This window comes from Mobula hypostoma, chromosome 21 (genome assembly GCF_963921235.1).
Source record: "Mobula hypostoma chromosome 21, sMobHyp1.1, whole genome shotgun sequence".
Lineage (NCBI taxonomy): Eukaryota > Metazoa > Chordata > Chondrichthyes > Myliobatiformes > Myliobatidae > Mobula > Mobula hypostoma.
The window spans coordinates 41547327-41572623 of record NC_086117.1 but is presented as its reverse complement, the minus strand read 5'-3'; the positions used below and the strand labels follow the sequence as shown (position 1 = coordinate 41572623).

At 45.5% G+C, this 25297-nt stretch overlaps 1 protein-coding gene and 1 long non-coding RNA gene across 5 annotated transcripts in view; one reads left to right on the top strand and one right to left on the bottom strand.

Annotated features, from left to right (window-relative positions):
- The first annotated feature begins 2611 nt into the window (after positions 1 to 2611).
- Positions 2612 to 24249, top strand: LOC134359942 (CCN family member 1-like). 3 transcript variants are annotated; one of them, XR_010021223.1, is made up of 6 exons: positions 2615 to 2979; positions 13532 to 13745; positions 15059 to 15424; positions 16322 to 16515; positions 19168 to 19992; positions 22792 to 24249. XR_010021223.1 is itself a non-coding variant. In XM_063073813.1 (5 exons), exons 2-5 carry the CDS (start codon positions 13604 to 13606, stop codon positions 19468 to 19470), a joined length of 1005 nt encoding a protein of 334 aa, XP_062929883.1. In that variant the 5' UTR covers positions 2612 to 2699; positions 13532 to 13603; the 3' UTR covers positions 19471 to 24249. The 3 variants fall into 3 exon arrangements, 2 of the variants coding, with proteins under 2 accessions (XP_062929883.1, XP_062929882.1); XM_063073813.1 differs by having other exon boundaries at positions 2612 to 2699; positions 19168 to 24249; XM_063073812.1 differs by having other exon boundaries at positions 19168 to 24249.
- Positions 5722 to 25297, bottom strand: part of LOC134359943 (uncharacterized) — a 57716-nt gene continuing 38140 nt past the window's right edge. For both annotated transcript variants that reach the window (XR_010021224.1, XR_010021225.1), the window contains exon 3: positions 5722 to 7051. This is a non-coding gene — a long non-coding RNA (uncharacterized LOC134359943). The remainder of the gene's footprint in view (positions 7052 to 25297) is intronic.

Here is a 25297-nt window from a genome sequence, read left to right as displayed (position 1 = left end):
TTTCTATAATGGCCAACTCACACACCCGTCATTGCCCGAGATCGTTACTTCTGACCACAATGGGGAGGATGCGTTTACAGTCCAGTATGATCAGGCCAGCACGGTAGTGTAGTGGTCTGTAATGCTTTACAGTACAGGTGACCCGAGTTCAATTCCACTGCTCCCTGTAGGGAATTTGTATGTTTTCCCTGTGGATTTCTTCCGGGTGCTCCGATTTCCTCCCACATCGCTCCATCCTGCTACTGAGCTGTTGGAGAGCACATATTCTGCGGCAGCACTGATTCAAGTAGGAAACAGATCCCAGCCTAACAAATCAGATCGGAGAGGTACGGGGCAGGTCATGGGCAGTGAATGGACAGCACATCGCCTGAGCTTGAGCCCAAGTAATCCCTTGCTCCTTGCAATGGGAGCAGCACCCTGAGTGAGTTTCTATATACTCATGGTCTTCTGCTGCTGTAGCCCTTCCATAAGACCATAAGGCACAGGAGCAGTATTAGGCCATTTGGCCCATCAAGTCTGCTCTGCCATTCAATCATGGCTGATCCTTTCCCCCTCCTCAGCCCTATTCCCCAGCCTTCTCCCCATAACCTTTGATGCCGTGTCCAATTAAGAACTGCTTAAATACACCCAAAGACCTGGCCTCCACAGCTGCCTATGGTCACAAATTCCACAATTCACCACCTTTTGGCTAAAGAAATTTCTCTGCATCTGTTTTAAATGGACACGCCTCTATCCTGAGGCTGTGCCCTCTTGTACTAGACTCCCCCACCATGGGAAACATCTTTTCCACAGCTACTCTGTCTAGGCCTTTCCACATTTGAAAGGTTTCAATGAGATCCCACCTCATTCTTCTAAATTTCAGTGAGTACAGACCCAGAGCCATCAAACGTTCCTCGTATGATAACCCTTTCATTACTGAAATCATCTTTGTGAACTCCTCTGAACCCTCTCCAATGCCAGCACATCCTTTCTTAGATGAGGGGCCAAAACTCTTCTCAATACTCAATGTGAGACCTCACCAGTGCCTTATAAAGCCTCAGCATCACATCCCTGCTCTTGTATTCTAGACCTCTTGAAACTAATGTTAGCATTGCATTTTCCTTCCTCACCACCAACTCTACCTGAAATTTAACCTTGAGGTTGTTCTGCACAAGGGCTCCCAAGTCCCTTTGCATCTCAGATTTTTACATTGAGGAGGGTGGGGTATCAGAGGGTATCACAGTGAGGGGGGAAGGGGATCAGAGGGTGTTACATTGAGGAGGGTGGAGTATCAGAGGGTGTCACAGTGCGAAGGGTGGGGTATCACAGGCCGTCACAGTGAGGAGGGTCATGTATCAGAGTGTTACATAGAGAAAGATGGGGTTATCAGCGGGTGTTACAGTGACCAGGATTGTTGTTTCACCCGTTCTGTCTCCCTACCCCACCCCACCCCCAACACCACCCGACTTATCACAATCCTCTGTTCTGATTTGGGTATAGCATGCAGGTAAACCATTGTAAAATAAGAAACTTTAAAAAAGCTCCGCGGTAACTGAGGGGCCGCCGCGGTCCTGCTCCGAGACCCGTGCTCGGGGTCCGCAGCTGTGTGGAACAGCGACGCCCAGCGACGCCGGGGGGTATCGCATCTACCTGCGCCGGAGCTGCGTCGAGAAAGCTCGTCGGAACTGCGCTGCTGGCTGCACCGGCTGGTATGCCTGGAATTCATGTTATCTGCAAAACACATTCAGTTGCTTCGGAGACTAGCAATTATAGTGATGTATATAGGGAGCGATGGCTTTTGTTTTTATTTTGCTTGTTTTGTTTTCTATTTTATATCTACTTCTAATAGTTTGCGTTTTAATTGCAAATTGTATTTAGATCTGAAACAGTAGGTGATAATTGTGACATAACTCTACTCTCCCAGATTCTTTTAGTGAACTTTGTCACTCATGCTGACACTTATTTAAGTCAAAGCAAGTCCCGTTTTACATAATAAGCATCTTATTTTTAAAGAGTTTAATCTTTTGGCGGAATTGCATTAGATAATCGCGTAATTTCAGTTTTAGAAAAAAAGTGACAGTGTACAAAATGTCTACATTGAATTGTCCTTTACAAAGAATTAAGGTACATCTTCGTCGAAAATTGTAAATTATTGATTTAACGCGGATTATTTAAAATTGGTAAAAATAAAATCTTATGTGGAGATTTGTGACAAATATAAATATATTATCTATATGCACAGTGTCTGAAATACATCTTACGGAAATGTCTGATGATGAATTTCAATAAAAAATAAATTACAAAAAATTTGGTAAAATACATTTTAATGAATAAGCTTAACGAGATGATTTGTGTGAGTTAAATAGAGCGAACTATTCGGGAAACCTGTTTGTTTAAAGATTCCGTTTCTCGCTCCTTGATGATGGCGTTTTTTTGCCGTTCTATTTCCTTTTTCTTGGCTGCGTTTCATGGTGGAAGATGTTTGGGTCTGGCGCCGGAGATCTGTGTTCTGAGATCGGCCAGGCAGTGACGCGGGGCGGTGGGCGGGGAGAGAGAAGGGGAGGTGACCAGCCCTCCTCGTTATAAAAATCGGCGAGATTTCACTGCGGCTCAATGAATCGCGACGCGCGGTGTTGGAAGCTTGACACCGCCTAGACAGACCAGTGACAGCGGCGCTTTGAAGTAGCAGAGACCGAGAAAGGCACTTCAGATCTGGGCTGGTGCGCACTTTAATCCCAAAAACGACGAAGTTTATTTTCTTCCCCAGTAATTTATAGAAACGAAGTGGACTCGCGCCGCTGAAACTTACCTGAAATTAACAAGACCGACTAGACTTGGAGGACAAGTTTAGAATTTTTTTCCGTTTGCACAAGATTTTTTTAAAAAAGTTGTTTATATATCAGTAGATAGGGAACTATTTTGTTTATTATTTGACACTCTTTGGTGTAGGAGATGGAAGCATTCGTGTATCTGGTCCTTGTGTTTTCCATTACGGCGGGGGTAAGTATCTACCGTTAAGTTAACAGCTGTGTGTGTGTATGAGTTTGAGAGAGAGAGAGTTACAAGCTACATCCTCTACACGCCGCTTATCATCACTCAGACTGTAGCTTAAAGGTTCTGTGAGTTTGCGTGCACGCGTGGAGTGTGAGACGAGGTTCCTAATTTATCTAGTCTGCCAAATGAGATTAAATATTTCTCCTAGTTATTGCGGACAGGTTCCCTGTTAAAATACATGTATTATCTTCAACTTTGTGATTATTGAAATGTTAAGGATTGCGGTACCGATTTGCAATGTGTGCAGTGTCAGTTCAGAGAGGAAGTGGGAGTCTGTGGCGGGAGATTCTTTTACTGAGCTGTCAGCTGCACCTCGCCGGGAAAACTCCTCACCCCGAGTCTTACCCTCAATAGGAAGCACTCTCACCCCCGAATCCAGCGGCGGTGGTTCCGAGTTGCAGTCCGGAGCCTTCAGCGCATAACTAGAGGTGGGAGAGAGAGCCCTTGCCCGTGGCGCTGAAGTCAGACCTCCAAGATGAGGTGGTGATAGGAGACCTGACAGTCACTGTGTTAAAGAGCAGGGAGATTTATCCCTTCAGACAACATTATCAAAGGCGTTGTCACGTTGCACGGCACTGATTCCTAGATAACAAAGCACAAGTTTCAAAAGTACTTAGTTGGCTATAAAAGGTCGTGCGGTTCTGAATGGTGATATATTTACATAAATCCTGTGTTCACGATAACATTTCTCAGGGCAGTCGCGGTGTGGTGGGGTGGGATTTACTAGACCGGTCGTTGTTGTGCGGTTATTAGGTTCTAGTCAACTTCTGAACTGCTGAAAGTGGCGTCCCTACCGCCGACCCGGGTCCGATCCTGACCTCGGGTCCCGTACGGAGGTCGAAGCAGAGTCACTTTTTCTCTGCAACCGTGCGCATGCCCTCCGGGCGCCCTGGTTTCCTCCCACAGCCCAAGGTCGGGTAGCTTAGCAAACAGCTGTAAATTGTCCCTAGTATGTGAGTAAGGGTAGAATCTAGGAGTAAGGGATAGGGAAAATAATGAGTGTAGAATTGTTCTGATGAGCTGGCACGGAGTTGATGGGCCAAATGGTATCCTTTATATTGCGAATCTAGAGTCGTACAGCATGGAAACGTCCCTACTCAATCCATGCTGAGCAAGGTGCCCATCTCTCTCCATGTACCTGTCTAACTGTTAGGGAGCGTGGTCCTCGGTACTGCCCCTGACTGCTGGCTGGTGCCGACCAGATTTCGTATTGGCGTTATTCTTGAGTTAATATTGTCACATAGACCAAGGTATTGTGGAAAGCTTTTGAGGCAACATCATGACAACGGCTGATAAAGGGGCGAGGCAGCAGGAGCTACAGCAAGGGCAGGGGTCCGGGGGTGCGGAGCTCACACATGAAGATCAGGGGGACTGCAGGGTCAGAGCTGGCAGATGCTGGGTGGGTCCGATTCCACTCGAGGCTGACCCACCAGACTTTCCAGATCTACAAAGCACCTTCGCCAGACTTAGCACATCTCAAAGTACACCACAGGATGGCACAGAATGTCAGCAGCCTCTGCTGTGATCCCTGAAATGAGTGCAGCCAGTTTGTAGATGACAAGATCTCACATGCAGCAACGTGGTCGCGACCAGATGGTTTTGGTCGATTGGCCAGAATGCAGAAAGGTGCTCCATCCAAGTTGGCAAAATGCCAACATGGAATTTGTCTCAAGACTTTGAACCAGGGCTTGGACGTGCAAAAGGTGCTACTAAACTAACCCTGCAGACTGCTGAAGTTGTGAGCTTTGGATAATCCACAGCAAACCCAGCTACTCATTCCTCTCCTTCACCACTGACTGGCTGAGTCACTACCTCCTATGTGGACTGACAGCTCCTGTCAGTGTTGATTGGAACGACAGGTCACTGGGCAATCCCAGAGGCAGCTCTGGTCTACCAGTCAGCTGCCGACCAAGCGATGGTGATTTGAGCTCCAACAGCACTTGAGCAGCCGGAGCAAAATGCATTTGCGTGGCTCTTCGGTGACATTGGTGGGACCCTTTGTAAATTGGGGGACCGCTGGTCGAGCACCTCCGCTCCCTTTGCCAAAAGTGGAACTTCCCGGTGGCCAAACATTTTAATTTTGATTCTCATTCCTGTTCCAGCATGTCAGTCCACTGCCTCCTCTTGTGCCAAGATGAGGCCACCCTCAGGGTGGAGGAGCAACATCTTGTGTTCTGTCTGGGTAGCCTCCAACCTGGCAGCATGAATGTTGATTTATCTTTCCAGTAAAAGAATATTTCCGCCCCCTACCTTTACCTCTTCTCTCCTGATTCTCATTCCCCCCGGGTCTCTTCTCATTCCCCTTTTCCTATAGTCCTCTCTCCACTCCCGTCAGATTCCTTCTTCTCCAGCCCTTTATCTTTCCCACTCACCTGGCTTCACCTGTCATCTTCCAGCTGGCCTCTTTGCCCTCCCTCCCACCTTTTTATTCTGGCATCTTCCCCCTTCCTTCTCAGTTCTGATGAAGGGTCTCCACCTGAAACGTTGACTGTTTATTCATTTCCATAGATGCTGCCTGATCTGCCAAGTTCCTCCAGCATTTTGTGTGTTGCTTTAGATTAACAGTATCTGCAGAATTTCTCAATTCTCATGTATGTGGTCTGTGTGGCAACTTTTATGCAGTGGTTTGTCTATAGGTGTTTCATAGGACCAAAAAAAACCTGAGTCATGTAACAGGGTTTTGGAGCAGGTGACTGAAACCTTGTAGGCTTAAAGGAGGAGGAAGATGGGTAGTGTGGAGGCACAGGAGGTAGCTTTGATGCCCAGCTCTAGAGAACAGGGTTCAATCTTGAACTTGATGCTGTCTCTATGAAGCTTGCATGCTCTTTCAACCAACGTACTGCAATTCCTTGTGAGGGTCACTAACGAATTCCTGCAAGAATTACAGGGGCTTCAGCAATTTAAACACAACTAAAGATTTATTATGGAAATTAATGAGAAAAACTAACAGGAATTCAGGCAAACTATTCAAAATCTTGTTGAACTGATATCTCTGAAGATACACAGAAAAATCTGGTCTGATTTATGCCAGATAAGGAGCCACAACGACCCAGCAAAGTGGGGTTGGTATTTTCCCCTGAAATACACCCTGGAGCACAACTAATCAGACAACAAAGGTGTCCAGACAAAGCAATAATCCCCAAAGCCAACAGCTACAAAACAAGACATTGCAAATACAGTGCTAATTAAATTAACCAGAATTGAGTAAAAGTGATAAACAAAAAGAGAGCTTAAAAATTTTCATGATTGCCAATGATACACTCGATAAACCAAATGATCTTGCTCTGTGCAGTAAGGGAAATAACACTGAGCTTTAAAGAAGGAATCTCAGACCTTGGGAGTTAAATAGTCTCATTTTTGGTCATTGGTGATGTGGATAAGCTCAATAATTTAAAATTTACACTTTACTCATTATACATACAGTAAGTGCAATTTGGGACATGGCTGTCTTTACATTCATTGTACCATCGGCTCAATATATGCTCTGATCAATGCCTCTGGTCTTCCTCCTTAAATCACGTACCCATCAGATATTTGACGGTCTGGTATACAGGGGCTGTGGTAGTAGGTCTGTAGTCTCTGTGGTGTTTGCATCGGGCTCCAGCAATTGGCCATCCTCCGTGACCACACTTGGGGCATGACCGTGGAGGTTCAGGGTCTGGGCTGGCAAGGCGGATTCCAGAGGACCTGGACTGCTGCTTGCCGCGACTGAATTCCTAGGATGCCAAAGACCCTGAGGTGCGCGCAGGACGCCAGACTGCAGGACTGAGTGGCACTGTGTGGGAGCGTGAGCCTGGGCCTCACGGTAGTGTAGCGGCTAGCGCGACGCTGTTCCAGTTCGGGGTGTCAGAGTTCAATCCCGACGTCTTCTGTCCTCCCAGTGTTATCTCAGGGTCCTCCAGTCCAAAGTCATCCCGTTAGCAAATTAATTGGTCATTGTAAATTGTCCTGTGATGAGTCTAGGGTTAAATCGGGGGTTGTTGTGCGGTGCGGTTCGAAGGGCTGCAATGCACTCTATCTATAAATAAATAACAATAAGTAAACAAGTAATAATCACAACCAGTGACGGAGGCTGCTTTCTATTTGGGAAGGGCTCACTCCCCGCTCACTACGTGGACGTTGGAGGGAGGGGAGGGGAGGGGAAAGAGGGGTGGAGGGCAAGAAGTCGGCAATAAAGGAACTGCAACCTGATCTCAGTGCTGGTTACAATGCAAGGCTATAAATGTCCTTAATTTCCACAGTTTATCAGAATCAGGTTTGTTATCACTGACGTATATAAAAGGCAATGTGTTATGTTCACAGTTGGTTTAATTGATCGAGCTATGGTTGTTTTCTTGAGAATTACAGCTGCTCACTCAGAAACAGCAACCTTCCCTCCTGCAGTTCCGCCCTTGCGTCAAACATTTCCCCTGCTGTCCAACAGCACCCCTAAAGGGTTAACCACGGTGGTTTCTGCCATGCAGTCTCCCGTGACCCAGCTGACTATCACTGCCATCTCAAAACATCCCCGCTGCTGTAGTCTGAGTCTGATTGCCGGAAAAATAGGAATACACAACATACACATTTTTCCGAAGATACAAATCCAGGTGAGACACCAGTTTTAATCTGGCCAGCAGCCGCATTAAAAAAGGGTGCTCGGTAGTTGGAGTTAAAGCTGCTCAGAGAGAGAGAGGGGAATAAGAGGACATAGGAAATTGAAGAAGGTATGGGCTGTTTGTGCCTTCTTTCCCATTCAGTAAGATCATGACCAATTCTTGCACTAACCCCACATCTTCTGATTCCCTAATATCCAGAAATCTCTCCCTCTCTCTCTTACAAATACACAGCAAATGCGCCTCCTCGTGTACAGAGAGGTTTGCAAAAATTTCCCACCACCTGGGTGAAAACATTTCTTTTCCAAAGAGTCACTATTAACGTAACACCCATTCGCAGTCCCAGATCATCCCAAGGCATGTTGCAGATTATACGAAGTGCAGTCCCTTTGGTAGGGAGTAAGGCAGGTTGTACAGACTCTTTGGAGGGAATGAGGCATTGAGTGCTTAGGCTGCATATTGATGTAGGTTTGGGGATTAGCTTCTTCCTGATGGGGCCTCTGTTTTACATTTTGTTGCCAAATACAACATCTCAGTCAGTGTAGCGCTAGAACGTCAGCGTGGATTAAGTACTTGGGTCTCAAACAGCAAAAGTTGACTAGGCAGTGGTTGTCCTCCCAGTCACAATTGGCCCCCTGTTTACAGATGTTCCTCCTAGATGCCATGGGTAAGGAGCAGCAAAATGGTGTGGGAGTAACATCTTAATGCCAGATCGCCAAGGAGGTAACACTGACTTTGTTAGTGGTACCCCAAAAAGTGCATAAATAATACTCATTGATCTAGTGTTGTAGATAGCTCATGTACTTAACTTCCCTACTGCACTGTTCTCAGAAGGAGACGTTGAAGATAGGTTCCAATGAGATAATCCCTCTGTTCTCTGTCTTGAACCTAGACCCCTCTCAGGAATAAGAAATTGGGGACTCTACACAGATTGTCACAGGCACTTTGTGTAGGAGTTCCTGAGTTGTGCCAGAGGACAGTGGGGACACTCAACTTGATACTTTGGACCCACTGGTGCCAGAGGCAGAAGATGGCACCAAACTTTCCACTTCATATTTTCCTATTACTTCCTGCTCCAGTTTCTTGTTCAGTTCAAAGGAAGGTTCGGCTTTCTAAAACAAAACTCGTATTGAAGTACAGTGAATAGAAACAATGGCCAAGAGAAAGTTGTGTCAACGTTAGCAACATCAATATATTTTAATAATGTTTATTTAATTAGAATTTGGTGGTGTTTATTTTAGCTATCAATCTCTAGCCAAGGTTTGAATGCATTCTGTTAACAATGTAAGTCAACATCGTTCTCCATAAAGTTTGAAAACATGTAAGCTGTAAAAGAGAATCAATAATTCCATAGACCTGTCAGGGTTAAAAGGCAGCAAAGAGTTTCACAACAGAGCATTCTAGAGGGAATGTAATTGTAAATCATGTAATGAAGCGTGCCAGAGGTCATTAGTACCCCTGACAAGTCTATTTCTAGCTGGTGCTGAGTCATGTTTTTGAGTACAGGGTCATAATGAGCAAAGAGCGTGTTTGGGCAGAGTCTGGAGTGACAGGTTCAGTGTCTCACTGCCTCCCAGAACCCCTCATCTCCTGTGTCAAGTATGGCTTGGTACAGAAGTGATTCATATCATGAGGTTTTGGCAAGCTGACAATTCCCAGCAGTGAGAGTGGTGATGATTAGACACCACTCTCTCAAGTGACCACAAAAGCATCCCTTAGCACCCTCAAAGTAGGGGGCTTGGGCACGAAACTCCTTCAGTCATGGGGCAGTGAATCATTGAATTATCTCCCCATGAAGTCAGCTGCTCAGTGTATTCGAAGACAAGAGATTGGGAGTTTATTTACATGGGAAGAAGATCTGGGGTAAAAGTTGCAGAACAATTGAATGACAGAGCAAGTATAAGGGACTGATTCTATTTTCTTTGTTCACCATCTCAAGGGCTCTGCTCAGCTCCAAAAGACAGCACTTCCAACAACCAGAGCTCTCTCTTGGTGGTGTGGGCTGTGAGGCTTCTGTACCTTCTTCTTGATGGCAGCAGCAAGAAGAGAGCATGTCTGGGTGGTGGGGTCTTTGATGATGGATGCTGCTTTCCTGCAACAGTACTCTGTGTAGATGTGCTCAGTGGTGGGGAGGGCTTTACCCGTGATAGACTGGGCTATATCCATTACATTTTTCAGGAGTTTCCATTCAAGGGTGCTGGTGTTTCAATACCAATCTATATAAACACATCTTTAGAAATTTGTCAAAGTTTAGATGTAATGCTGAAACTTCATAAACTTCTGAGAAAGTAGAGGCACTGCCTTGCTTTCTTCGTAATTGCACTCACATACTGGGCCGAGGACAGGCCCCTTGAAATGATAACAGAGAGGAATTTAAAGTTGCTGGCCCTCTCCACCTCTGATTCCCCAATGAAGACTGACTCATGGACCTCCAGGTTCCTTTTCCTGAAGTCGATAATCAGCTCTTTGATCTGAATGCGAGGCTGTTGTTGTGGCACCACTCAGCCAGATTTTTAATCTCCCTCCTATATACTGATTCTTCACCACTTTTGATTTGGCCAGTGACAGTGGTGTCATCAGCAAAGTTAAATATGGTATGGAGCTATGCTTGGCCACACAGTTATAAGTGTAAAGCACATAGAGCAGGGCTCTAAGCAAATAGCCTTGTTGTGCACCTGTGCTGATGGAGATTGTGAAGGAGATGCTGCCAATCCAAATTGACTGGGGCCTGCAAGTGAGAAAATCAAGGTCAAGGTATTGAGGCCAAGGTCTTGGAGCTTACTGATTAGCTTAGAGGGGATGATGTTATTGAACGCTGAGCTGCAGTCGATAAACAGCATCTTTGCTGTCCAGATGCTGTATTCCATGGTTGAGTGAAGAGCCAATGAAATGACATCTGCTGTGGACCTGTTGCGCCAGTAGGGAAATTGGAGTGGATCCAGGTCACTTCTCAGGCAGCAGTTGATATGTTTCATTACCGACCTCTCAAAGCATTTCATTACAGAGAATGTAAATGTTACTGGACAATAGTTATGGAGGCAGGTTACCATGGTTTTCTTGGGCATCGGTATAGTTGAAGCCTGCTTGAAGCAGGTAGGTACCTCAGACTGTCAAAGTGATCACTCCAGCCTGTTGATCAGCACAGGTCTTTAGTTCTCGGCCAGGTACCCCGTCTGGGCTGAATACTTTCCATGTGTTCACCCTCCTGAAGGATGCTCTCATGTTGGCCTCAGAGACAGAAATCACAGGGTCATCGGGGACTGTGGGAGTTCATGAGGGTTCCTCCATGTTTTGATGGTCAAAGCGAGCATAGAAGCCGTTGAGCATCTGGGAGGAAAACCTTGTTGCAAACTCACTTGGTTTCACTTTGTGTTGTCAGTCTTGCTCTCCTAGTCAATAATATCAATAATATCCTTCTGGATAATTAGTCTTGCTGTGGAGTTTTGCTGTGTAGTATCTTGCACTCCAGCTGATCAACATTGCAACCTTCGTCCCACTTTAATCTCTGATATGTGAGTCAGAACACAGAACCATATGCTTATCAACATAGACTTCACTGAAGCATAATGAAAGTTTGTTTAGATGTTACTACATAGCTTTAATCTTTATTAAATATTATTATAAGTCGATCTCCAATCTCCTGTAAGTCAAAAATGTTTTGTGAAAAGGAACTGAGCTCTCTGAACACTCTTACTGAGTGATCATGCTGCCTGTAAGCTTGCAGTGGTAATGAATACGTTTATTTTCACAAATTTAATTCCTCTGTCTGTATAATTGGTTCATTCACAAATGGCATGCTGAAGAATTTCAAAAATGTCACTGCGACACTCTAACCGTAGGCCTTCAATATACAGTATGTTCAAACAGTGATTCTTTACAAGGCTGGATTGGTATTTAAATACATCATTGTGCACACACACGTATACTCACACTCACGCGCGCGCGCACACACACACACACACACACACACACACACACACACACGCACACACGCACACAGACTCACATGCACGTATAGTAAACAGCCAAAGTAATTGCAAGAAAAGATAATTGGCTGCGCTTCACTCGCCCTTTCTCCAATGTGAAAACTAATTTTTTAATTTACACCTATCTACTTATAGAAATATATCGAAAGATCATCCCACCTCCCGAGGCAGAGCCTGGTCGGCCCATGAGGTGATCACAGAAGAAAGGGATCCTGTTAAGTCAGTCTCCAATAGGCACGCACAGCTGAATCTCTAACTGACAGCTATATTATGCTCTGTGTGTAACATCCAGCAAGCCTACAAGCTCAAAAAGCAAAGGCACAGAAAATTATCCCATATCATCTCCCAAAGATGCATCTTACTCTCTATATTTTATATTAAAATTAATTTATAATCTGTCCTATAAATACATGCCCAACTGTCCATATGTACTTGAGTATCCATTTCACACTTTCTGTTTATTGGGTACTGCATATACACTCATTACTCAGGATATTTATTATGTGCTGCCTATTTTATTGCCCTGTTTACTATATTGATCTATAACTCTATGTGCATGTCTGTTTTCTGTCTTTATTGAAGTGATAAGCCTTTCTAACACTTTAATTCTGAAACTTCCTCCTGAACATCACTACGTTATGCTGTTCATTTGATCCAGTTTTGGAAAAAAGTTATTTTGTTAGACGTGAGTGTTTCTGGCAAAGTACTGATTCCCCATCCCAAGTCGGTGCTGTGAAGCTGGCCGCTTTCCTGTGGTGAAGCTTCCTTGCAGTCCATTTCAATGATTAGGCTTTACAACAAGGAAGAACCAGTGAATCTGTATGTTTCCAATCAGAAGTATTGCGTGTCTTGGATTGCTATTGCCAGTGGCTTACTATTGTCACATGTATCAAGATACAGTGGAAAGCTTGCTTTGCATACTGTTCCGACAGATTTATTTGTTACACAGAGCATTGAGGCAGAACAAGGTAAAACAATAACAGTGAGAGGATAAGGTGTAAGTGAAACTGAGAAAGTCCTGTGTAGTTGAACAATAAAGTGCAAGGTATGAAGGTACATACACGTCACCAAACACAATCCCGAGATTGGATTTTCTTGCAGGCATATACAGTAAATCCAGGAAGCACAACAGAATCAATGAAAGACCACACCCAAAAGGACAAACAAAGTACCAATATGCAAAAGACAACAAACTGTGTAAATACGAAAGTGAAATAATAATAATAATAACTAATAAGCAATAAATATGGAGAACATGAGGTGAAGTGCCCTTGAGAGTGAGTCCATAGGCTATGGGAACAGTTCAAGGATGAGGGGAGTGAAGTTGTTCCCTGTGGTTCAAGAGCCTGATGGGTGAGGGGCGGTGTAAGTCCTGAGGCTCCTGTACCTTACAGCAGCGAGAAGAGAGTGTGATCTGGGTCCCTGAGGATGGATGCAACAAACCATGTAACCCAGTGGAGGGGAGGGCTTTACCCGGGGTGGACTGCGCACCACCTTCACGCACCCTGTCTGACGCAGGCAGCAGCACGATCCGCATCATCGAGCTCCTTCAGTTTCTGCGCCAACAAGCAACTGCAGTACTTTAAGTTCTTAATGTCCAGCATTGAGAAAACCATTGATAGATAAATACATGCATAGGAACAGTTTAGAGGGATATGGGCAAATGAGATGTGTCCAACGCAGGCACTTTAGTCAGCCTGGACAACTTGGGCTGAAGTGTTTGTTTCAGTGCTGTATTACCCCGTCGCTCTAACTTGACAGCAGCAGTGTTTAAGTGTCAATGTGTTCATTATTCAGTTTGGATCACACTCTGTCACTGACTTGCATCCAGCGTTATTAGTGTTCCAGTTTGAAATAGCCGTGGTAACCAAAGCTGAAGCGCAGCTGGAGGCTGACTGATGTCTGTCTTGTCTGATCCAGGTGAAGGGCAGCTGTGGGCCCGAGTGTCACTGCCCCGAGACCCCTCCGAGCTGTGCGCCGGGCATCAGCCTGATGACCGATGACTGCAAATGCTGCAAGGTCTGCGCACGGCAGTTCAACCAGGACTGCAGTGCCATGGAGCCGTGTGACCACGTCAAGGGGCTTGAGTGTCACTACGGCTTGAGCGACGGCGCAGCACGGGGCATCTGCCGAGGTAAGCTGGCCATCCGGCCGGGTAGCGGAGAGGAAGAGCCACCTTGCTCACTTGCCAGTGGTATCGAACTGGGGCTGCGCCGAGGCGCTGCTCGTAAGCTGATTCCTCACAGCTCCAGGGTCCAATCCTGACCACTGCGGCTACCTGTGTGGGGGGGGGGGGGTTGCACATTCATCATGTGACTGGGCGAGTTTCCTCTGGCTTCCCCTACCCCCACCCCACCATTCCCAGGTTTAGTGAGATATGGGCCACACTCCACCTCAGGTAGGCAACTTGGCGAGCATGGACAAATGGGGCTGAAAGGACTGTTTCCACGACACCCACCCAAAGGCATGCTGGGTTTTTTCTGTAAATTGCCCCAAGTGCGTAGATGAACTGTGGGAGAATCCAGCTGGTGCGGATGTGAACGTGGGGAAGAATAGGTTTCTGGTAAAGATATGGTTAAGTAGGATGGGAATGCTCTGAAATTTGGCCCAGTCTTGAAAGCTCCCCTTCTATGTTGTAGCAAAACATGAGATCATCCAAAAGGCACTGGGCATACTCAATGGGTGAAGCAGCATCTATGGAAGGATATAGAAGTCAACATTTCAGATTGAGATCCAAAAAGTCAGCTGGTCATCTCCACACTTCCCTCTCCCCCATGGATGCTGTCTGACCAGCTGAGTTCCTCCAGCACCTTTTGTGGTGCTCCGGATTGAAGCATCTGCAATTTTCCTGTCTCCAAATGCAAGATAATGATGCCACAAGGATCATCTGTAACTAGTGACCTGTAGTAACCTTCCTGATCATTAGTTACCCATACTTATCCTCACTACCTGCAATAAACTTGATTATCAGTAACTCTTATGAACTACATTGAATGTTCTGGTTCATGAAGGCCTTTTCAATCTTTCTGGTTCTTAGCAACTGGTATTAACCAGCAGGATCCTTGTCATACTTCCTGAGGTCTGGCTTATATAGCTGAACTGGTAGAAATAGGTGAGGACTGGCCAAGATATCATCCCTCCAATTATTTAAAAATTTTTTTAAGCCCTTATCTCCAAGTGGAGTCATCAGGGACGCCATCATGACGGTCAAGAGGAAACCGGTTGGTCAATTCTAGTTGTGCTGGTATTTTGAAAGCTCTATCCAATCGGAGCTGCGCTTCAGCTGTTGCTCTGTAACCCTGTGCCCAGTTACCTTATTGCTGCATCAGCTTCTTTGGAAAGTGTATGCCTGCAGTAAATGGTTTATTCGATATTCAGTCCTGTAAAAATTTTTAAGCTTAGGAGATTCTTCTGTGTGTTGAAGACCGCATTTTTTTACTTTTCTAGCAAAATCCGAAGGGAGGCCTTGTGAATTTGCTGGGAATATCTACCAGAATGGAGAAAACTTCAAACCCAACTGCAAGCACCAGTGTACATGTATCGATGGTGTGGTGGGTTGCATGCCACTGTGCCCTCAGGAGTTCACTCTCCCAGCCATGGACTGCCCCAAGCCTCGGTTGGTCAAGGTGCCAGGCCAGTGCTGTGAGGAATGGATCTGTGACACCAACCATATCGGCGAAGACTCTGGAGACAGCACTGAGGAAGCAGAGGACTCCATGAGTTATGAGGAGATTGGAGACCAGCCAGATTCAGAGCCGCTGTCGAGCAAGGAGCTGACCGATCTTGTTCGAGCGGGCTTACAGATAGAACCAGGTGAGAACAGCTGATGTTTCTTCCCTCGCAACACACGCAGTTTCCAGGGTCTGCAGGTTTTCTCTTGTTTGCTTCTTCCCTCTGGTTTCTTTGCAGCTCTGGGGTGCCTGCACTTGTTGGGCAGTGTGAGCTCAGGTTTCAATGGCCTAGAAAGCCTCAGTTTTATTGTTATTATCATTAGCTGATTATCGTACCAAGATACAGTGTAGAACTTAAACACAGGAGATTCTGCAGATGCTGGAAATCCAGAGCAACACACTAAATGCTGAAGGGGCACGGCAAGTTAGGCAGCATCTAGGAAGGGAAATTATCAGTCGACGTTTCAAGCCGTGACCCTTCATCAGGACCTGAGTATGTTCCTCCAGGACTTTGTGTGTTGCCTTTGCAGGTTGTTACAGAATGGCTTTTGTTTGACGAGCCATCCAGACAGACCAGACCAAACATAAGTCTATGGAAGTACCTGTAATGAAAGGAGAGCAGATTGGGAACGCAGTGTTGTAGTTAGGGAGAAGGTGCAGAGCAGGTTTGGCTCTGTGCTTGTGCTGGCAAGTCTCAGCTGTGGCAGATAATGATTTCCACTGAGTCTAAGCCAGGAGAAGGAAACTGATCCTCTGCAGAAGCTTGACTGACCACTCCAATGAGTATGTGCTACCACTGCCTACTATGCAAGATCTAAGAAAGATCTATAAGGTGTACAATCAATAATCCATTGTAATCCTCATGGGTATTAGTTATGGTAATTGTCATAGTCATTAGAGTGTCCAATAACCCTTGGCGACTGCTCTGTCATAAGAACCACAGTGAAGATTCTGGTTCTCACCCTGAGTATCTTGTTACTGCTGTCTCGTATTAACCAGCAGGGCTGTGTTTTTGATGAAGGCTTGTTTGTCTGTGCAGCCTGGAGAGTACAGGGCCACGGCGGGAACTCGAAGTGTCTGGTACAGACCACCGAATGGTCGCAGTGCTCCAAGACGTGCGACATCGGGATCTCCACCAGAGTGACCAGCGACAACCCCCAGTGCAAGCTGATGAAGGAGACGCGCCTTTGCCAGCTCCGCCCCTGTGACCTGCCACTCAATACCAACCTCAAGGTGAGGACTGCATACGACATGGGGTCATGAGCGGCGGGCACCCTCCTGAACCTATCTACCACAGAAAGTAGTCATCACCAGCTGGCAGACACTGTGATTTTGCAATGGGATGTAGATAAATTGATGATTTGGGTGAAAACCTGGTAATGTGGAGAAGAGTGAGGCATACGACTCGGTAAGAGGAAGCAAAGGTGGATTATTATCTAAGTGGAAGGGATTGCAAATGAGTGAAGTTGATTGAGTGGGATTCTGGTATTCAAGAACATGAATCATTAAAAATTAACAGGCAGATCCAACAAGTAGAGGTTGCAGTTTATGAATAAAAAGTGCACAGGGTACACCTCTACTTGGAGGACTGTATACCGCTTTGGTCCTCTTGTCTAAGAAAAGGATGTGGAGGCTGTCCAAAGGAGATTCACCAGGCTAATTCCTGGGATGAGAAGGTTGTCCTGTCAAGAGAGGGTAGACAATTGAGGTATATGTGTCTTGAAGTTTTAAAGAATGAGGTGAACTTATTCAACCACGTAATATCCCTGGAGGACTTGACAGGGTAGGATTTAGAAAAGTCACTAGTAGAAGAGCCATGAACAAGGAGATGTAACTACAAATCAAGCAGCAGGTCACTTAAACAGAGATTTCTTCCCCTCTGAGAGTAGTGGATCTCCACAATGCTATGCCACCAAGGAGCGTGGAGACCTTATGTATAAGGTGTAGATAGAGAAGAATTTGAAAGACTGAGGAACAAACAGTGATGGGGGACTGACACAGAAGAGAAGTTGAGGCCAGCGTAGATCACCCATGATGATTATATTAAACAGCAGGGTAGGCACGGCAGGTGGTGGGGATCTGGTGACTTGCTCCTGTGCTTCTTGTGATCGTATTATGCTCAAATTGACCTCAAGACTCCCCAAATCATTTTATACACCTTTGAACCCATTCTACTCCCCTACTGACTCCTCCAGCACCACACACACCAGTGCCCGTTAAGAACTGTTCTGAATTTTCTGGCTGAGAGAAAAGAGACCGACTGACTGAGCAACAGCTGGCAGTCAAACGTCTGCTTTGCTCTTTGCACTGTGGACATTGATTGGTAGAATTATTTGGCTCCTGTCTGTACTCCAAATCCTTTAAATACATGCACGAGAACAGCCTTACTCTGGATGTATTGTTACCATGGCAACATGGCGAGAAGGTCTCAGCTCACTCAACACAATATCTTAATATTGCCTGTCTTTTCCCCTGAATTGGCTGCTAAACAGCTCACTTTGCCTTAGCTAATTAGATTTGTTGATTTTGACAATCTCCCAACTACCATCCTTTGAAAACTGCAAAGCATCTTCACTCCTGTCATAATCCGCCCATGCTGACCCACACTGGCCCCTGATCCAATAAACTAACAGTATAAAATATTTTCAAATCTCTCTGTCTCCTTGTGTCTGTCCAACCTCTACAATCTTCCTCCCAATTCTGCCATTCTTCATTGTCCTCCAACTCTGACCTGTTGCTTATGCTGGACTTTCATTGTCAGGCCATTGGTGACCAGGCCTTCAGCTGTCGACCTGTACTTAGCCAACCTGCGTCTCCATTATCGTTTCTTCTGGAAAGCCGGTCACTATGGTGACCTACTCTAATGTCACCCTGCATGCCTTAGTGTAGATCAGGGTGCCATAAGAATGAGTTATACTTGTTGAAAAACTTAGCTGAAAGGTGATGACCTCCTCACCCCAGTGTAGGAACTGCAGATAGGATGACCAGGCCAAAGTACGCCAGAGGAGAGTAGTATGAAGTTCCAAAGGTCGCTGTTCAACCTTGTGCTTCAACAGTGTTTGAATCCCACTTTCTCAGTCTGTGCATTAGCTGAGGTTCAAGGGTAGTTCAGAGGCATGATGAGCAGAACTGCTGTTTCGCAGCTCCAAAGACCCAGGCTCAATCTGACCTCTGGTGCTTTCTGTGTGGAGTTTGCAAGACCTCCCTATGATTGAATAGGTTTCCTTAGGGTGCTCTGATGCCTCCCCACGTCCCAGAGTTTTTGCAGGTTGATGGGTCACTTGGCTGCTGTAAATAGCCCCTGGTCTGCAGGGGAGTGACAGGACCTGGGGGTGGAGGGGAGATGATGGGAATGTGAGGAGAATAAAGTGGCCTCGGGTACAATTAGTTAGGTTTAAGGCCATAAGATATAGGAGCAGAAGTAGTCCATTTGGCCCATCGAGTCTGCTCTGCCATTTCATCGTGGCTGATTCATTTTCCTCCCAGCCCCAATTTTCCCCCTTCTCCCCATATCCCTTCATACCCTGACTAATCAAGAATTTATCAACTTCTGCCTTAAATACACCCAGTGCCTTGGCCTCCACTGCTGCCTGTAGCAACAAATCCCACAGATTCACCATTCTCTGTTTAATGAAATTCCTCCTCATCTCCATTCTGAAAGGACGCCCCTCTATTCTGAGGCTGTGTTCTCTGGTCTTGGACTCCCCCACCTCCTCTCAACATCCACTGACTGGTGGTCAGCACGGACTCTGGGCCAAAGGGGCTGTTTTGATGCTGCATCTCACTCTGATTCTTAGGTTGTCCACATGGTGTTGGGATGTGAATTGGCCATTGCACGTCTGAGAGCTTGTTGTAAGGGTGTCCTGTCTCTTTCTGTGTCTGTAGAAGGGCAAGAAATGCTTCAGGATGAAGAAGGCCAAGGAGGCTGTGCGGTTCACCTACGCCGGATGCACCAGTGTGCAGAGGTACAAGCCGCGCTGGTGTGGCTCCTGCACGGACGGGCGCTGCTGCACCCCCTCGCAGACCCGCACCAGCCACGTGTGCTTCCACTGCGAGGACGGCAAAACTTTCTCCAAGAGCATGATGTGGACGGACCGGTGCCAGTGCCATTACAACTGCGCCTATCAGAACGAGATCTCCTACCCTTACTACATGCTGCATAATGACATCCACAAGTTCTCCGAGTAGGCAGGACAAAGGAAAAGGAAACTGCTGAATTGTCCAGACTGACACCAACTTGACATGTCCACCACTCAGCTTTGCTGCCTCTTCACCGGCAGCTATACCTGTCCAGTTTATTGAACTATTTATCCAACCTTAAAGACTTGACTGATGGCTATTGGCAGCATTGGCTCCTGCAGCACATTTAAATTTTTATCGTCTGGTTTAGGATTGGCTAGCTGTCGTGCCTATTGACTGTTAGTTCCAGTGGTCCATGCACAGTACACCTCCCATAGTTCTCCAAGACTCATCTTTAGCTGGTCTTTTGCTCCGTTCCATATCATTGTCCTGCAAACCGGCTGGCCATTTGAACTAGAAGATTGTACTAACCAGAAAAGACATGAAAAATTGCAAAGTCTTCCATTGATTCAAAGAATGGAATCAGCTGTTAAGATTTGCACCTCTGAAAATTATTTTTATTTTTAAAGAATCGAAGACACAGATGCCATCTAGCCAGGAAAGAAAAATCTTCAAACAAGAATTTAATAGGTTGGTTTGTGACTTGAATCTCTTCTAAGCCAGTTTTTAGATTTGGTTTAGAAAAGATTAAATTAATTGTAACAAAACAAGTTCATATTGGCATTTCTACTTGCCTAATTTAATCAGAGTTAGTGTTATTGTAAATAAAGCTGCAGATGTTTTTGTTAATGTTATTTAAGGTCATTGGACATAATTTCTCCTTGAAGTTGATAACAGAATCGACATGTCTATCTGGTGGATATTTGAATGTAGTGCCAACAAAATAAGGATTTTTTGTTTCTGTATTGTGGCTTGTTCCTCCTCCAGAACAATGCAGAAACTATCCAAGACATATTGAGGGGTTGTCGTCTCGGCTTATGACTGCATCCGCTCGATGTCAATAACGGTTCAATTTTGCTCTCCTTGAGGAGACTTAAGATGGTCAGAGCTCAGGTTGACTCTGCGAAGCCTTGATTTAACAGCAACTTCTGAAAATATGTCCAATGGTACCAACAACTTTTGGTGGGTTCTAAGACATTCTGCATAGCACTTCTGAACGAGTTGATGAGCTCTGCGTCAAATGGAGATTCGGGGTCTGACTGGTTTTCCATTTGAGAAGCCGAAGCTATCAGTGACTGGTGTGAGTTATTGAAAGTGACTGAGGGAAAAGTATGAGACAACTTAACCCATGCTCCAATCTCTCTCTGAGATTTGCATGAATATTTTATTCATTTGTCCTTTCCCTATATTTGTGTTCCCCTGCTCGCCTCATGCCACACCAGGCTTCGGAATTGTGCTGCAAACTATTGGCACCAACTTTCAGTTTTAACTCTCCTTGCTGGCAAGAGAAGAGTGGTTTCAGACTGAATTGTCCAAGGTAATGCTGTTAGAACAGAGATAAGGAGGAATTTCATTAGCTAGAGGGTGGCGAACCTGTAGAATTCATTGCCGCAGGTGGCTGTGGAGGCCAAGTCATTGGGTGTACTTAAAGCAGAGATTGATAGGCTGTCGATTAGTAAGGATGTAAAAAGTTACAGGGAGAAGGCAGGGAAACGTGGTTGAGAGAGAGCTAATAAATCAGCCATGACGAAATAGCAGAGCAAACTCAATGGGTCGAATGGCTCAAATCAACTCTTATGTTCTTGAAGTCAATGCAATTGAATATAACCCATTCTATTATGTTGGCCTGGTTAGAGCTTGGCTTCAGTTGTTGATAGCATTGATTTATCTTTTAAAAACTGCCAGCCCTGAATTCGAGCAATTAGTGTATGAGAAAATTACAATATATGACAATGCTCGAGTGCAGTAAAATACTGTATCCCCTAATAGACTGTTCGTACCTTTCAACTGCCACATAAATGGGAGGTTCGATGACTTTAAGAAACTTTGAGAGAGCAGTCATCAACTACCCTTTAACCCCGTGGCGACAATTTTCCTCTTGTTTTGCACAATTGGAAATCTATTGCATGGAGACTGTTAACAGTTAGATAGATAAGCGGAATCTCTTTTAGAAGCTAAGAGTAAAGGGAGATCTCCTTGAAAATAGAACAGCACCATTGAGGAGGAGGTCTGGAAACCTCTCACTGAAATGGAAATGGATAATGGATCAATTAGGTCATAAGTGGGAGTGACAATGACTTTCTAAATGAGGGCATTAAGTATTATGGTAAATGTACAGATCGTCCAAGATCCAACTGAGTGATAGGGCAGACTTGATCGGCTGAATGGCCTGTTCCTCTTGTTCGGGACTTAGCTTTCTTTCCAGGTGTGAGAGAATCAGGAACTTCATGGAAAGCAGTTGGCAAATGTTTATCTGAGATAGTTAATATTTTCGTGGGAGAAGAACAGAAAGGTAACTTTTGCACAGAAGTGTGTTACGTTGGAAACAGATGGAGAAGGGGATCTGCCAAACACATTGACTGTGAAGTCAATGCAGTAGCAATAAAGTCTATTATTTGTGCTTTTAGTGGGGTGAACAGTCATTTCTGGGTATCTTTTCCCTAAATTTCTAAATGCTGCCTGAGTGTGGGGAGATAAAATTGGAAGTTTAACAGTGGGCTATTTCATTAGAGAGGGTCTTTAATGTGGGCTATTGAAATCCACACAGGAGAGCTAAGCATCCCATTACAAAGCAGAGCCCTCTGTCGTTAAGAGACCATTCTAAAAGGCCCAGGCCTTGGAGCTGGAGTAACACACGCACTCTATCGATTAAGGCATTAGAGATTAACTCTTGAATGTGCACTGTGCAACATGAGATGTGAATATTTTAGTTTCGGGCAGCTATTGCCTGTGCACTGAGGTGAACCTTCCTACAGAAGCTCTATTTAATTTGTACTCTTGTTACTTACTTCCTCCTGAAACAAACTTCACTGTAGTGGAGTGATCCAAACTGAACCTGCTTCATTGTTGAAGTGCGATCAAACAACTGTAAAGGGTCATGTGTCGTAAATATTCTCTGTGTCTATTTAAAGACTTTTTTTTTGTTCTGTCTTGTATGTGTTTTAATATATTGCTCGGTGTCTGCCAGTATTACTGTTGCGTGGAGATGTGGCTGTATCGTTATCTAACCAACTTTAGAATAGATATGTGTGCAATCCAGCGCTTGAGTGTGGGTCTACACTTTACCAGAATAGAACAACCTTGCCAGGTAGAATGTGACCTTGGTGTGTTTCAGCTGGTCCGGGTGGCAGGAGCTGCCGATGAAGACTATTCAAGTGAAGTAACACACTGGCTTAATTAGGAGCTGTTTCTCCCCGGGTAGCCTATAGCACACATGCCTTCCATCGCAAGGCCAATAGTACTTTAACGATTTATTTTTGTTTGTTTTAGATGTGAAAGGACGTGGGAGTTTGGAAACTTTGAATGCACTTGTCCTGAGCTTGGCACTGCATCAGTGTCTCTCAGACACTAGCCAGGAGGTGTCAGTCTTGAGGCCTGGCTTATCGAACAACTCTGTTCACTCTCTTCTCATGGGTCAGCCCCAGCATCAGAGACAAACCTATTCCCAATACAAAGTGACTCAGCTCTTTTATTTAGATAAGCTTTAGTACCTATCCCCATTCCCCTTTCTCAGGCTCAGGAGAATGGGACAACTGGGACACAAGGATGTTAGTCCTCTGAGATCCAAACTAAATGAAGCTTTCCTTGAGGGAAGTGCTTGCTACTCGTTCTGTCATCTACTTGTAACAGGCTGAGGAGAAGTCCCAGGTAGTGAATCCTCAGAGAGGAATCTTGTACAGTACTTGAATCACCCAGTGAATAATATACAACAATGACACCTAACACATGTCTTTAATGAAGGTAAATTTCGTAGCAGTGCGGTGGCATTGTTAATGATTAATGTTTGGATTTGTACACCAGGCCGATCCACTTTCATCTCCGCTAAAAATCCGAATGGTCTGAAAAAGCAAAGAAAGTGAAAGCCCTTCTGAGAGCAGACGGGCAGCACCAGGACAGCACAGGGACCTCGGCAACGAGCCCTGTCCAGGGATTGGTGCACCTGCGTCAGAAGTGCAGTGGATTGGGAACACTAGAGTAGACGCAGTGGCCTTTCTCCTCTTCAGTATTCATCTCCATGGGTCGACTGAGAATGCAGCCCCAGCTGCTTAGCTGTTTCATTGGCTTGGACTAGATCCCTGATGTAACACCTCCCTGATTCTGAGAGCGATGCCTATAGGTCACCATGTTCTCAAACATTCTGCAATTGATCTGACACTAGGGAGGGGGGCATCAATAAAATCTATTGGGATCGCCAGCCTGGAACTACTTTATAGTCAACATGCCAACATTTAACTTGCAACCCTAGTGTGTCTGTGTGTGTGACCACACAGGGCAGGCCACCAGGACAAGAGAATCAGATCCAGTGTTTACTGTATACTCCTGAAGTAGGAAGCAAGGTTGGCTGGGCAAGTGAGAACACCAGCAAAGTGGGATGGGAGCCTGCAGACAGGAATTATCCTTCAACCCACCTCACTGCCCCCAGGGATACCTCTTGCAGTGTTGGAGGTACCCTACTAATAAAGACAGCCCAGTGCAAACCCTGGGTCCAAATTCCAGATGTACATGGGGTTGAATTTTTTTCTGCCTTATACTGAATGCAGCCACGTTGTGTCTCTCTGGGTCCGCCTGCAATCTTTTATCGCTCTCTTGTTGATATCTTATTTCAATATGTTTGCAGATAAATAATGTATATACTGATGTTTTGCACATATTGTAATTAGAATAATGCCTTTATGGAAACATAAATACTTAATTTCTTAATAAATATTTTAAACATTTTATAATAAAGGATGAATCTTGTTTTTTTTTGAAGTTGCTTACTTTTCCTCTATTCGATTTGCTATTCTGCAGTTTTCTTAACCCATACCTGTTCCCGTTCAAAAACTCACTTCTTGTCTCAACCTTTGCTTCTGCGCCAACATTTCACATTGTTAACTGCAAACTAAATCTTTCCCTTTTGAATTGACTATACCCACAGTCACAGGCGGCCATGTGTTGTGAGTTTACAAAGCCTCAGCCCAGATTCCATTATAAGCGAACGAGGGCAGAGAAGTGTGTATGAGAAGCATGAAAACAAGAAAAGCAAGCAAATGGCATTCAGAACTGGAGTCCACCCACAGACCTCAGTTCAGCGCAAAGTGTCGTGGAGAAGGGAGCTGAAATGGCCTGTCGGTTGCCTAGAGGGCCATCACACCCTGACCTTTTCAATCTAGCTTGGCGCTTAAGCCTTCACCCAAACATTGAGTTCAGTCGCTTTGATATTCTCTGGGGCCTGGACCCCACCAACCTCGATTTGGCCTGTATTTGACATTTCCAGTTCAGCCTGGCGCTTAAATCATAGCGTCGAGTTCAGTCGCTTTGATACCCTCAGGGGCCTGGACCCCGCTGCCTCGATTCAGCTTGTACCCAACCTTTCCAATTCGACCCAGCGCTTAAATCGTCGCCCAAAGATCAGATTCTGTTACTTCAATACGCTCTGGGACCTGGATCCCGCCGCCTCGAGTTGGCCTGTACCTGACCTTTCCAACTCGGCCCGGTACTTCAGTCAATCGAACCTCGGGACTTTCCTCAGTCTCGGTGACGGGCCCACTGCCGGCCTCAGTTCTGCCACTTCGAATTGCCTGCGCTCAAAGGGAAGTTACACACTATTGTTTGTGGTGACTGTGTACCTGAAAAAGTGTGATTACTGAAGTATTTAGTTGTTTCCTTTGTTTCACTGGCCACCAGCTAGTAGTCGCTGAACTTCACCAGTGCCATCTTAATCCGGAACCCCTAGCTGGTATCAGGACTATGGGGATGGTCACCTGCCTGTTTCAGAAGGCTCAGCCCTATGTGT

Coding starts and splice junctions, on each gene's coding strand:
- LOC134359942 (XM_063073812.1), top strand. CDS start 2,932: ATGGAAGCATTCGTGTATCTGGTCCTTGTGTTTTCCATTACGGCGGGG. Junction 2,980..13,531: donor TGTTTTCCATTACGGCGGGG/GTAAGTATCTAC, acceptor TGTCTGATCCAG/GTGAAGGGCAGCTGTGGGCC. Junction 16,516..19,167: donor CACTCAATACCAACCTCAAG/GTGAGGACTGCA, acceptor CTGTGTCTGTAG/AAGGGCAAGAAATGCTTCAG.